Source organism: Hemibagrus wyckioides, linkage group LG15 (assembly GCF_019097595.1).
Source record: "Hemibagrus wyckioides isolate EC202008001 linkage group LG15, SWU_Hwy_1.0, whole genome shotgun sequence".
Taxonomy (NCBI): domain Eukaryota; kingdom Metazoa; phylum Chordata; class Actinopteri; order Siluriformes; family Bagridae; genus Hemibagrus; species Hemibagrus wyckioides.
The window spans coordinates 664,271-679,125 of record NC_080724.1 but is presented as its reverse complement, the minus strand read 5'-3'; the positions used below and the strand labels follow the sequence as shown (position 1 = coordinate 679,125).

General features: G+C 41.4%; 1 protein-coding gene across 2 annotated transcripts; it reads left to right on the top strand.

Annotated features, from left to right (window-relative positions):
• Positions 1–90: 90 nt before the first annotated feature.
• uba1 (ubiquitin-like modifier activating enzyme 1) lies at positions 91–14,393 on the top strand. Of its 2 annotated transcripts, none has more exons than XM_058409518.1 (26): positions 91–314; positions 4,866–4,982; positions 5,968–6,026; positions 6,152–6,320; positions 6,527–6,661; positions 7,443–7,549; positions 7,902–7,992; positions 8,233–8,365; positions 8,473–8,570; positions 8,669–8,815; positions 9,182–9,358; positions 9,535–9,642; positions 9,736–9,816; positions 9,935–10,087; positions 10,451–10,616; positions 10,796–10,992; positions 11,110–11,174; positions 11,315–11,510; positions 11,689–11,763; positions 11,883–12,072; positions 12,183–12,271; positions 12,353–12,445; positions 12,535–12,726; positions 12,811–12,912; positions 13,003–13,103; positions 13,268–14,393. In XM_058409518.1, exons 2-26 carry the CDS (start codon positions 4,866–4,868, stop codon positions 13,401–13,403), a joined length of 3,177 nt encoding a protein of 1,058 aa, XP_058265501.1. In that variant the 5' UTR covers positions 91–314; the 3' UTR covers positions 13,404–14,393. The 2 variants fall into 2 exon arrangements, with proteins under 2 accessions (XP_058265501.1, XP_058265500.1); XM_058409517.1 differs by lacking the exon at positions 91–314 and adding an exon at positions 2,546–2,820.
• The last annotated feature ends 462 nt before the right edge of the window (positions 14,394–14,855 follow it).

Below are 14,855 nucleotides of genomic sequence, written 5' to 3'. Positions count from 1 at the left end.
AGCCATTTATATTGACATGCCCACCCCATCCTTGAGCGGTGGACCATTCTCGACTCAAACTCTGCACATGTTGCTGCTCGGTAACTGAACAACTGGTGAACAGTGCTCGCGCTGAGAGTGAGCGGTAACGGTACAGTCGGTAGCCGGTCAGGCGTCGGTCCATCTTCTGCACAGATTTAATACCAAGGAGCTCTCGCCACTTCGAGAAACAGACAGTTATATAAACAGTTTGATTAGTTGTTTTGTTTTGATTTTGCCCTGAGAAATATTCCTGTATTCAGTACCGTGGAAAGGCCTGGGTAATATCGGATGTGGTGAGTTCTGCATACTTATGTGCCTAGCTAATGCTAGCAACCTAGCCAGCTAACGCTTTTATAAGAATAGATTGTTGCAGCTTGCTAGCTAGCCAGCCACACTCAGTCGCTTTAATGCACTGTGCTAACCAGCTAGTCGGCTCTTTTGAAAGCCAGCCTCCTGTTGTTGTAAGGCAGTGCATTTTATGTGTCCTTAAATGAACCAGAATTGAGCGGCTGTATGTTCGTATTTCCGAGTTGACATATACGCAGTAGCATATGGTTCAGTGAAAAATGGATTTAGGAATAATCTACAGGTTGGGAATGCAGGTTAGCGACGCGAGCTAACAAGCTCCTTTTTTTTCGGCTTTATGTGGAGCCAGTTACACCACAACGCAGCTCATTAGCCAACAAGCTAATGCACGCTCTGCTTTTCTTGTTCGGCGCTTATCGTCTAGCTGCTTCTCTCCTTCTTGATTTATTTAACCGAAAGAACAGTTATTATGGTGATTCTTGTCACCGGTTTATATAAATTTTCTAAAGATTTATAGCAGATGGATTCACATGGAAGGCAGGAATCTCACTGGAATGATCGAAAACCCCGAAAAGAGTTCTGAGCTCGCGCTTAGTTTGATTACTTTATTAGATAAGCTGTTCACTGACCCACATGTGATGGCCGCTGCGAGCTCCAGTGCCTTTACATCGTGTGGACTGTAAGCTAACGGTCAGATGCTGGAAGCTAGCGGTCTGCTCCTCATTGGTGTAACATCATGTAACTGAGGTCGTGAGTTTAACCCTAATCCTGATTCAGGGGGCAGATCACATTCTGTAAGGCTAGTGGAGTGCAGGTGTCCAGGAAAAGCGGAGATGAGATGCTGACCATCGGGATAATAAACCGAGACTAGCCAGAATAATCCACCTGGGCCTTTGTCAGAGAACCTCGCCCCCTCCTCCCCCAAGCAGAATTATTTAACATTTTATTACAAAACTGCTGACCCTGGATAGGGTCAGATCACTCTCTCTCCTCTTATCTGCCCCTTCTTTTAGTCAGTACACCCCTTGGGCTTTATCTAACTCCTGATGACCACCATAAACTGATAAAAGAATTGCATGTAGGGAAATAAGTTCTCCCAGTATTGGAGGATAAGTCTCTGTGTACTAGTTGACTGTCATGCTCTCAATAAATGGACATGCCTTGTGGGCATTGTAGGCAGATTGTTGATAAATTACAGCATCAGTGTTTTATTGATCACAGATTTACAGGGGGATAAAATAATCTTTATAAATTCAGTCACTACATTGTCTCATCATGTATTGTAACGTTCCATACGTTTGTTACTAATAAGGCAATGGTCAGGTTTGTTCTTTCTTTCATTCATTCATTCATCTTCATTCTGTAAGGGGTCACTGGATGTGTGGTGGGAATACACTCTGGAAGGTCAATCTCTAGATCTCATATGGAGGTTCTCAAGTCCTAGGGTCTCACCTGCTTGACACTGTGTTCCTGCATCATTTGGATCAGGAATATCTGAAGTGGATAAAAGCTTTCAGGGTAGTAAGTCTCCACGTTCCTCCACTGGCGACTATTCAGGTGTGTTGAGATGCACTATAACAAAAACTCTGACCGGGCTGCTGGTCCCTGAGGATTGGGTTTTAAGGCTGAGATTTAAACCTCATGATACAAAATGGTGGTGTCTCGGGTTTCACACTGTGTTTAATGGAATTGCACAGTTTCAAGAATTAAAGAGGTTTTAGAGAAGTGTGTACAGATAAGTAAAGAGATCTAATTGAAACGTAGGGACAAAGAGGAGTTCTGCAGATTATTTTACTCTTCCAGAAGTAGGTCAGATGTTTAAAAAAAAAAACCTGCAGGATCTGGAGATCCGTGGACCAGGTACATGGTAAAAGATGACAGGAACATTTTTCTGCATCGGTGCTTTTTGCGCATGCGCAACAGCTACTACGTTATTGTGTATTAGTGTGTTTATTTTTCTCTCTGCACTTGAGTACTTGTGTGTGTGTGTGTGTGTGTGTGTGTGAGAGAGAGAGAGAGAGAGAGAGAGAGAGAGAGAGAGAGAGAATATGTAGTCCGTTACATGCGGTATATATTCGCGGTAGTATGCACTGACAGTAATATCCGCAAGTTGAAGCGCGCCCGGCCAATGAGCGGCAGGTGTGTCGGGATATCTCGCCGATAGCCCGCCTCTTCCTGTTGAATGTATGAGTTGCTCCGCCCCTGCGCTGTAGCTGCCATTTTGGTTTTGTTCAGTGTGCCGAAGTGAAAGCGGAGACGCGATTAGTTCCACAGCGCAGGAAGACGGAGCACGGTGACTCGGCAGGATAGCAACATCGGGACTTTCTCACACTGAATCTTGGTGATTAGGAAAAAAAGACAAAAGGCGACACGGTGTTATTGCTCTTCGTTGTTTTTGCTTAAAAAAAAAGAACCCAGCAGCTCCCATCGTCGACGTTTCACACGCGGATCGGTTTTGCCGACACCGAGAGTGGACAGAGAGAAGGGTTATTGGTAAGAGAGAGACCATTCAACACCGCAACTCGGGGCTGCTCATTTATTCCTCTGTCATTGCTCACTTTAGGTGCTATGGCTGTTTAGAGATGCACAGTGCTTTCATACAGAAACAAGACTTTGCCTAGGCCACCTGAATCGAGCTCCTTTTTTAACTGGAAAGTTTCGTTTTTCGTTACCGACTAGCAGTCAGCAGGCTGGCCAACTTCGCTACTGTACGAGCTAACTAGGCCTCAAACCTGAGGCAGAAACCTGCATCTGTCTCTCTGTAGCTAGCCTGTTAGCTAAATTAAACTGGATGCGGAATCAAATCGCTTTTGTCATTTAAGGCAAATCAAAACATTAAGTCTGATTTACAGCACCCTCTTAGCTAACACGAATTTGTGTAAGCCTGCATCTGTGACCAGATTCTGACTTAGATTGCGGATGACGGATCATCTGTCATCGACGAGGAAGTGCTGGGCAGGAATCGCTGAATTGAGGAGAAAAGCTAGTTGGCAGAGACACACACACACACACACACACACACACACACACATACATACAGCAGGTGTACGCTCGCTCTCGGCCAGTTCTGTGCTGTTCTGCTCTGCGGTGCCAGTTTTTATGTCGACCCGCTAATTCAACTTAGCCGTGTTCTGATCCCGTGGAGCATAATCAGCTTTTCTCTAAATGTCGACATTGATTTTAGACTGGCTAACACATCGTTTCGTGATGTGCTGTACTGCGGATTTTCCACTTTAGTAACAGACATTTTTCCACCGCTGTCATTTCTCCTCTCCGGTTCCGAGGCGGAAGCTTTCCAGATCTTCTCGAAAAACGATCAGGAAACACAAACTGGGATGATCACGTCATGGTTTATTAATAGAACACAACATCTCACAAGTTTCAAGGAGGTTTATAAACACGATCGCTTTTGATGAATCAGGGTTTTTGTGCAGGCACAATGGGCGAGCCTTACTCCATAAACAAAAGCGTTTCTGTCCACAGGCTATTTATAGCAGGCCGGTTACCTACAGTCTGCGGCACGGTGCAGCCTCTGCCCTGGCCTCATCACTCAAGGACTTGGTCACTCACTCACACTAGGTCATGCAGAAGACAAACACCTTTTTTTTCAGTGAATCTTTAATGATTAAAGTAGAGAAAATGTACTGAAGTTGTTCATTTTTTTAGTCTGATTTATAAAATCTCGCTAGCACATGTTTTCACCTTCTTTGTATGTTTGGTCTTTGTTTGGTTGTGTCCAGCACTACAGACCCCTGGGCCACATTTTAACCAGCATTGTAAATTGGACTTCCATCAGCCCATGGTTTGTTGGCTATTCATTACTGGAACTGTCCAGTGCTGAACCCAACCATCCCAGATCAGTATGATTTATTTAACGAACACGGCTAACACTGGCTGAAAAGTCCACTGACCAATATGAGGAAGTGTGCAAACTGCTGACCTGTTGGAGGAAATTAATTTCAGGCTTGGTGGGAGCAGGGAAAGGAAGATGTATAGGATTATAACATTAATGCCAGTAGGCCTTAACACAGATGGTCCAGATATGTAGACATATTGTATATATCTCAATTACAAGCACAATGGGAACAGAAAGTTAACCCTGCATCTTGCATTTACTTCAGCAGAAACTGAAAGTCTGAAAAATCTGTGTGAATGTTTTGTTAATGACATTCCACATAATTTTCATATTTTTTTGTTTAAGTAGTCAATATCATTATTAAAAATGACTCTTGTGCTGGTCATCTCACGTTGGCTGCAGTCCAGAGTCACACTATGATTAATTAGCTATGCCCTGGCATTGTGCACATGTTTCTGTAGCAACTCAGCAGTTGACTCCTTGCTGTACTCATAAGTTGGAGCATTATCCATTTTTCATTTAACATAGCCACGCTTAGTTTCATGTCTGTGTGTATGCTTCTAATGATGAGCAAAATTTCCGTGTCCATATGATAAATACGTTTAGTTTGTATACACAAGCTAAACTGTGCTCCTATATAAATGCATAATGTGTGTTTAAATTGTTTTCTAAATTTGTGTAGATGTCCAGCTCGCCGCTGTCCAAGAAGCGTCGCGTGTCAGGATCAGAGACGAAGACGGGATCCCACTGCTCCTCCTCAAACTCTGTCAGAACCGAACTGTCCCACACACCAGCTAACGTATGTCCTCTCTTACACACCACCATCTGCTGCACTGTACCTTGCGGCATGTTCTCATAGTTGGTCAGTGGAGGGGAGTTTAGAGGCCCTAGTGTGCTGAATTGTATGTATGTATGTATGTGTATGTATGTGTATGTGTATGTATATATATATGTATATATATATGTATGTATATATATGTATATATATATATATATATATATATATATATATATATATATATATATATATATATATATATATATATATATATATATATATAATAAATAAATAAATAAATAAATAAATAAATAAATAAATAAATATATAAAAAATATAAATAAATAAATATAAATATAAAAAATATAAATAAATAAATAAAATAGGGTCTGGCCAGTCCTATCTACATGTATCTCTTTCTAATGAACCTGTCAGTTGGACTCGCTTATGATTGATCCATAATACTCTAATAAAATAGCTGTCTCTCATACATTTACAGTCTGATGTATGCACTCTTTTTTTTTTTTTTTTTTTTTTTCTTTTCCTAAGCTTGATCTGGCACATATGGGCACAAACTGAAAGCATAAGGCTGATAAGTAATCGTGCAGTGTAGATCTAAATATGCACCAAAATACAATAACACTCCTCATTCTGCCTCATTCTTGTGTTACAGCCTAATTGCATACAGCATGTGTTTTGTAAACATAACTGGGTGTGGCACCAAAATGTTACCTATGTATAACTTTGGGGAGGGGGGAGGGTTATCCATAGAGATCGATTAGTAATACTAGTATATAATCTAAATAAATAATATAACAGTAACAACATTAATAGATAAAAAAGCTGAAATAAGATTATTTGCTTTACATTACTGTGTTACTACATGTGATCATTTAAATGTTGTGCATGTTCTGTCATTCTGTGGAGTGCAGAGTTTGTACAATACTTCGCCTGTTAAGTGTATATGCTGTAAATGGTGCACTAATGACAGTGTTGCATTCTTCAGGGCATGGCTAAGAATGGAAATGATGCTGAGATTGATGAAGGCCTGTACTCCAGACAACTGTAAGTTCTGGCTTCCTTTTTGCTTTTTGTACACATTCCTCCTTCTTGGTGTACAGTTCCATGTAAGAAATTATTTCTGCAGGGATATCTTTAGTCTGTCAGTGACCACAGTTTCTGTTTGTCAGGTATGTGTTGGGTCATGATGCAATGAAGCGCATGCAGAGCTCCAATGTGCTGATCTCAGGACTGCGTGGACTAGGTGTGGAGATCGCCAAGAACGTCATTCTGGGTGGAGTCAAGAGTGTCACTCTGCATGATGAGGGAGTGGCAGAGTGGAGAGACCTCTCCTCACAGGTCAGTGTGTTGCTTTTTACACACTGTATTATTTAGCATGTTCTGGCATGGTGTATAAGCTATCCCAACAGCTTATTCAGTTCAGTCATGTGTTAATTCTTTGTTAGATCTTTATTCCTCTTACTAAAAGTCTTTGTCCTTGAGTTTGATTGCTTGAAGCTTGTTCCAAAGAGCATATTGTGAATCTTGAACTGTGATTGTTTTAGTTTTACCTGCGTGAGGAAGATCTGGGGAAGAACCGTGCTGAGGCCAGTCAGGGGAGGCTAGCAGAACTCAACAGCTATGTTCCTGTAACATCTTACACTGGAGCACTCACCAATGATTACCTGTTACAGTTTCAGGTACTGCACACAGTGTCTTGAAGGGGCTTCATGTGTAATGATATAGCTTGTTCCATGCCTGTGCTGTGTGTATTGCACATGCAGCTAGTGACTACCTGTATATAAAATAATATTTACAGTATTATTTTAAAAACAGTGAACATAAAAATTTAAGTGAAGCCATTTAAGTCTTAAAGAATTTGACAGATTTCTATAATGATAAACTTAAACAGATGGAAATGAATATGTAATTTAAGTGATAGCTTTAGCTGCATTTTACTTGTTAAGATTAATCATTGGGCAATATCTAACAGATATTTAACTGCTATTTAATAAGTAACTGTAAATACATTACTCTTTTACATTTTATTTTGTTTGATCATACCATTTAAAAAAAAAAAAAAATCAACCTGCCTCCTTAAAACTGGACAGAGTTAATAAACTTAAGTGTCTTGTCCATGCTTTTGAAAACTGTCTCTATATTGTGCACTCTGTGTTGCATCACACTTGTAAACGGTATTTTTTTTTACCACACTCCCATATCTTTAACATTTAATGACTTGTGATGGGACAGCTCTCTCAATGCCATTTGTCCAGTGTGCTATTTCTTGAATGGCACTATACACATACACTGAGCTGGACCTCACAGGATGTTTTTACTCTCTTGTGGTGGTCAAAAATTAGGAGCTTGGGTCATAGAGGAGAAGCACACAGCTTATGTGACTGCCAATTTGATATTTACCTGAATACATGTTATGTATAGTTATTTCCTCTGGACAGTCATGCATGTCTGTTGATGCAGGTGGTGGTGCTGACCAACTCTACACTTGATGAACAAAAACAAATTGGTGACTTCTGCCACAGCAAAGGCATCAAACTCATCATTGCTGACACACGTGGACTATTTGGGTAAGAAAATGTTTGGAGAGGTTAAGAACTAGGAAATATTTGTCTAATATTCCAGCTGAAACTGACTTGTCGTAGTGGATCCATATTTGTGTGCACCAAACTTGCAGAAAGAAACTCTAGGAGACTGTCCAACTTATGATTGTGACCAATCATTGTGAACATAGACTGCTGCAATATCAAATTATCCCCAAAGCAATGGTCCGTCATAAAGAAATCACAAGTTCTCCTCCGTAAGAATGATATAATCTCGCATTCTATAGGCAAAGGCTCACTTCTACAGAGTTTAATTCTTGTGTATTTCTAGTCCTTTTCTGACAATGTTCATGTTGATATAATATTTCTTTATGCACAGGCAACTCTTCTGTGATTTTGGAGAGGAAATGACTGTATATGACACCAATGGAGAGCAGCCCTTAAGTGCCATGATCTCTATGATTACAAAGGTAAACACCATCAGCCTGCTCTGTCTTGCGCTACTGTGTGAATACACACAATAGAAAATCGGTTAATGACTTGATCATCTGCAGTCGTGACATTGTGTATTGATGAAACGTATCTACTGTAACTGTTTATTCACAGATTTTATGTATTGTTAGTTTGTCGTACTTGATGGATTTATTTTGCGTGACAGTGCCATCTGTCTGCTAGGGTGCAACTAAAATTGAGTGGATGTGTATTAACAGGACAGTGCCGGTGTGGTGACCTGCCTGGATGAAGTTAGACATGGATTTGAGAGTGGTGACTATGTCACCTTCACAGAGGTGCAGGGTATGACTGAGCTTAACGGTTGCCAGCCAATTGAAATTAAAGTCCTTGGTGAGTATTTAATCACTGCAGACAAAACTACATAAAAACTGAGCAGTTTTAATAACGTGACCCAACTTGAATGCACAGCATGTAAAACTAGCACTGTCTCTCCTCAGGCCCCTACACCTTCAGTATTTGTGACACCACATCTTTCTCAGACTATGTGAGAGGAGGTATTGTGGCACAGGTCAAGATGCCCAAGAAAGTGGCTTTTGTAAGTCTAAATTTGTGTTTTCGGACAAATAAAACGCTACTGTTCTAAAAGTTAATGAAGGATCCAGAGTCACATTTCTCACACCTTTCTGACTGCAGAAAACATTTTCGTCATCGATATCAGAGCCTGAGTTTCTTCTAACTGACTTTGCCAAGTTTGACCGTCCTGGACAGCTGCATATGGGCTTCCAGGCTCTGCATGCCTTTGAGAAGAAACACAGCCGTTCTCCCAAACCCTGGAACCAGGTCTGTCTGTTGTCTTGTATATTATTTTGTATATTTAGTTCATATAACTACATAACAGTATATGTTATCTATTTATGTAAATGCATAACGATACTATGAACTGCTAGGTGTCTCATGCATAGCATAAACATAATGGATTTCCTGAATGTACTTTTGCTGTTCAGAATCTGATCCTGGGTTTATGCATAGCAGTGGTGTGTGTGTGTGTGTGGGTTGTTTTAAACTTCTAGTAAAATGTTTTTTCTTGCAACTTGCTTTTTTTGACCTGTATATCCTCTGTAATGATCTCAGTATACTGCTCAGATTCCTGCTTATTCCTGTTTGAGATGCAGCTGACTCAGCAGATGTGTGTTCTGTCCCCTGCAGTCAGATGCAGATGAGCTGGTTGCACTGGCTGGGGAGGTGAATGCAGCGCAGTCTGACTCTGCCAAACAGGAGGAGCTGGACCAGGCACTGCTGAAAAAGCTCTCCTGTGTTGCGGCTGGAGACCTGGCTCCAATCAATGCCTTTATTGGTGGGCTTGCTGCCCAGGAGGTTATGAAGGTAATAAAGTGTCCTGTTATACTCTTCATCTCCTTTTTTGCCACTGCAGACGTCAGGATGCTGCTCAGGGTTTTCGTCTTAACCATGTAAAACGTTGTGACCTTATGTCTTGTTTAAGATTTTGGCTGTGTTCCGCCTTTGGGAAATTGTTAACAGCTTCTGTTTATGTACTTCAGGCATGCACAGGCAAATTTATGCCCATTGTTCAGTGGCTGTATTTTGATGCACTGGAGTGTTTATCTGAATCTGACGAGGTCCTTCTCACAGAGGAGGAATGTGCACCTGTAAGTATGAAGGATAACTCACTTCATATATTATGCATGTTTCATGTTGGTGTGTGTGCTATAATATTTCTACCTGTTTGTTGTTTTCTTCAGAGAGGCTGTCGATATGATGGACAAATTGCTGTTTTTGGGTCTAAGCTGCAAGAACTGTTAGCCAAACAGCGCTACTTTTTAGTGAGTTCTGTTTTAGCTCACTCATCAGACTTTTTTTTTTTTTGTACTATATACTTGAAGCAGCCTGTACTTCCTTCTGATGGTAATAACGTTTTTTTTTTTTGATGTTTGATTTCAGGTGGGTGCAGGGGCAATTGGCTGTGAGCTATTAAAGAACTTTGCTATGATGGGTCTGGCCAGTGGGGAGGGCGAGATCATCGTTACCGACATGGACACAATCGAGAAATCGAACCTCAATCGGCAGTTCCTTTTCAGGCCATGGGATGTCACGGTGAGAGCTAAATTAAGCACGCTGTAATATGGCAGTGCAAACTCTGCTCTTTTCTGACTCTTCACTTTCTTGTAAAATTATAAATTATTGTAACAATATAAGGGCTCGTTTGTCTTTATTGATCAAACTAAAACTGATTAAACTCTGCCCTGTGTCGTATATTCCCTGTGATTGAACCGGTTCCTTCTGCACACAAAACCTAACTGGTGTACAGAATAGTGGTGTAAGGAAATATGGTGTGATTGACGTTAAACTGGAGGATACTTCTAGGACTTGTGTTGCAGTGTGTTTCAGTAACTGTTTCAGTTGAAGTGATGATAAGAGGTGGTAATTGGCTGTTATGTGTCATCTTTTGACGAGCAGAAGATGAAGAGTGAGACTGCTGCTGCTGCTGTGAAGCAGATGAATCCATCTGTCCGTATCACAGGCCATCAGAACCGTGTTGGGCCGGACACGGAAAAAATCTATGATGATGATTTCTTTGAGAGCCTGAATGGAGTGGCCAATGCCTTGGACAATGTGGATGCACGTGAGTAGAAGTCATTGAATCAACAAAGCATTGTTGATGGAAAATGCACTAGGCAGTTTTGAATTATTCCATGATCATGGTATTGATTAAATTCAGTGACTGCCATTCAGTACCACCCCCTGATTAAGTTGTTAATTTTTTTTTTTTTTTTTTTTTTTTTTTTTTTGCATCTTGTACAGGTATGTATATGGACCGCAGGTGTGTGTACTACCGTAAACCTTTACTTGAGTCTGGAACTTTGGGCACTAAAGGGAACGTACAGGTGGTGATCCCCTTCCTCACAGAGTCTTACAGCTCTAGTCAGGATCCCCCAGAGAAATCCATCCCCATCTGTACACTGAAGAACTTCCCCAATGCTATTGAACACACACTCCAGGTGAGAGAGTTGTGCAGAATCCACTTGTTTGAATAGATGCCTGTACGTGTTGCCCTTCAGTTTGTTTGGTCACTGTGGTCAAGCTAGTTTAATGCATTTTCTGTCTTCCTTTCTTAGTGGGCACGTGATGAGTTTGAGGGACTTTTCAAACAGCCCCCGGAGAATGCCATACAGTATCTAACGTAAGTCATTAACAATCATCTTTGGTAAGATTTAATGTTTAGCTTTGCTGTGGAAACCTGTGCTGAAGTTTTAGTTTCAGTTCTCCAGTTATTAAAAAGCTGAATTCTTGGTTTTGTTTTATAAACCGACCCACCCACAGAGACCCGAAGTTTATGGAGCGCACACTGAAGCTGCCTGGTGCCCAGCCTGCGGAAGTCCTGGAGGCTGTGTATAAGAGTCTGGTGACGGATTGTCCCCGGGGCTGGGAGGACTGTGTAGCTTGGGCACGCAACCACTGGCAGTGCCAATACAGTAACAACATCCGCCAGTTACTGCACAACTTCCCTCCTGACCAGGTGATCAGTGTTTCATCCCTGGTTCAGTTGCATCTAATATTGAAAACCAAATATTTTCAGATATTCTCTCAGTAATACAATGTTACATTACTATTAATTCAGCCCTGTTTTCATTATTGTGCCATTTTTGTATAGACACACTCTTGAATGTTAATGTAGCTTATTTCCTGTTTCTCAGCTCACAAGCTCTGGAGCACCTTTTTGGTCAGGACCCAAAAGATGTCCTCATCCTCTAGAATTTAGCACCAGTAATGTGAGTGTTTTTCCTGACCATCATCGTTAAGAGAAACCACTTGGTGTATATGTAGTATATATTGGTCCCATCAGGTGACCAAGTAAAGCTGAACGATTTCTTTTGTGTGTGTGTCTTAGGATCTGCACCTAGACTACGTCATTGCTGCAGCCAACTTGTTTGCCCAGACGTATGGCCTGCAGGGCTCAACTGACCGTGAAGCTGTGGCCAAGCTGTTGCAGAATGTCAAAGTACCAGAGTTTACCCCAAAATCTGGTGTTAAAATCCATGTATCTGATCAGGAGCTGCAGATCGCCAATGCCTCAGTGGGTCAGTACTTCAAAATGAATCGAATAACTTTGAGTGGCCATATCCTTTTGCCTGAACCAAGTTAGTGTTTCTCCTAATCTCTGTTCTGGAAACACCCCATGCTTTTGTAGATGACTCGAGGCTTGAGGAGCTGAAAACCCTTCTGCCGACTTCAGAGGCAGCTTCCCAGTTCAAACTTTCTTCCATAGACTTTGAAAAGGTACAGCACTCAATTCCCTCTGTATCCTGCTAGTTTTTATGGATTTTTGGTGGTGTGTTTATTTATTTTTAATATATTCAGGATGATGATACAAACTTCCACATGGACTTCATAGTGGCAGCATCTAATCTGAGGGCAGAGAATTATGACATTCCTCCAGCAGACAGACACAAGGTGAGTAGAAGCTGCCCTTGCCTGAAACATGGACGGTGACTGCCAAAGAATATTTGTGCGATTTATTCGTTTCTCTCTATCTCATAAAGAGTAAGCTCATTGCTGGAAAGATCATTCCTGCCATCGCCACGACGACAGCTGCAGTGGTCGGCCTGGTGTGTCTGGAGCTGCTCAAGATCGTTCAGGGTCACAAGAAGCTCGAGTCCTACAAGAATGGTTTCATGAACCTTGCCTTGCCGTTCTTTGCCTTCTCCGATCCCATTGCTGCTCCCAAGCACAAGGTATGTTCCTGGAATTACCCTGATGAGTGTGTTAATGAGCTGCACACTGTCTGGATGCTCATCTGTCTTGTTTCTCATTTACAGTATTATGAAATTGACTGGACGCTATGGGACCGCTTTGAAGTGAAAGGCATTCAGCCGAGTGGAGAGGAAATGACACTCAAACAGTTCCTGGACTACTTTAAGGTATTAATGACTGCTTAAACGTTTGTACTACGGGTGATTTCTCAGTTATTGAATTTAGAACCCTCTCATCTATTTTTGTGCTTTCCTCAGAATGAACACAAGCTGGAGATCACGATGCTCTCTCATGGTGTGTCCATGCTCTACTCTTTCTTCATGTCTGCTGCCAAGCTGAAAGAGAGACTGGAGTTACCGTGAGTATTTTCCTTGCTTGCACACAGTGAATTTATTCAGATTAAAAAGTAGAGGCCAAATAATTCATTTAATCTGAATAATGGGTCTGCTACTGGTTTAGTGAGAACGGTCACCTTATCTGTCTTTTTGTCTTCACTTTTTTCTTTTTTCTTTTTTTTTTTAGCATGACCGAGATAGTGACCAAGGTGTCGAAGAAGAAGCTGGGGAAGCACGTTAAAGCACTAGTGTTTGAACTCTGCTGCAATGATATGAACGATGAGGACGTGGAGGTGCCCTATGTCAGATACACCATTCGCTGAGAGGACGTCCGAGGTGGAGGGATGGGGGGGTGCGGTGGATTCGGGGAGGTGGATTAAATATCAGATGGTGTTTGCAACAATGGGGCCCAAAGTTAAAATTGAAAAATTAAAACATGATCACAAACACGGAGTAGTTGTTGACTTCTGAACTCGGTGTCTTTTAAACCCACTCTTGACCCCAGGGGTCATACTCCTGCATTTGTAAATGTTTCCTAGGCCTGTTGGCATGGTGTGTGTGGAGGGGGGGAGGGGGGGATGCGAATGTGCACCTTTTGCGAACGAGCGCTTTGACTGTAACTGTTATTTAAAGCTGGTTGTAAAGCTTCAGCTTACTTAGTAGATAAATCCGCTCATCAGCACTCTCCCCGTGTGAAAAGGCGATGGCTCTGTTTGAACAGGGGCTTTGTTATTTTTCCCACTTTATGCTTCTTCACTCTTTTTCTCCACAATGTTTTGGCTTTGTTTTTAAACACTTTCATGAATATTAAGGTATATAATTGAATGATGCCAAAAAAAGAAAATGCAAACTGGAAGTGATGACATTTAAATGTAAGTGCTTTAATCTTTTTCCTCACTCGCTGACATCATTTGATACACATCCTAGACATGGACTATAAATAATGGCACCTTAAACACAAGCTGATAAGGGAAGGTACGGGTGGTGTTACCTGACTGGGTGCTACTTTTGGTTAATGTCTCAAGGCATGTTGGTCCCCTCACTCTGACCCCTTTCTCCTCCATGGGTCCAGTTGGTGTGTCTTATTTGCTTCTCTGGCTTGTCTTTGGGTCAGGGATATAGAACCTGCACATAACTTGAGGATCTTTTTTGGGGGGGGGAGGGGGGGTTGTCATGGCGCACACCTTGTAGGACAAACTCTATTCTTTCTACTTTGTTAACCTCCGGGAAACATTACAGTAAAATGTGATTTTAATCTGTAATGGGAGCACTTAGTCTGATTCTGATAGTGAATAAAGTTGTAAAAGATTCTGTCTTGGCTTCTTTTATTCTTATGCTCCAGTGGATGAAAATGGAAGGTCCGAATGGTTCAATATGGCGTCATCTAATGCAGCAAAGAATTAAGATGGAATTGTTTTTGCTTAGGCATTTCAATAAGTGACAGTGTGTACAGAAAGGTTATAACATTTAAAAATTACCTAATGGCTGAATCTGTGTTGGCATAGCGTGCACATTCAACATGCACCGAATGAGCTACACCTCTTCCTGTTTCAGACTCTACTGCAACCTAGTTAAAATTTTAAACAGGAAAAAAGAGAAGGGTTGGGGGGAGACTTTTATCAGTATACCATGAAAACTGCACAATGCCACCAAAAAAAGGTCATATTCAGTAACTATAAGACTCATGTCACACCATGTACATAAAACTCCTTTAAGAACTCTACACTGGTGATTGACCTCATTTCTACAAAACGAATCACTATATTCACTACAGA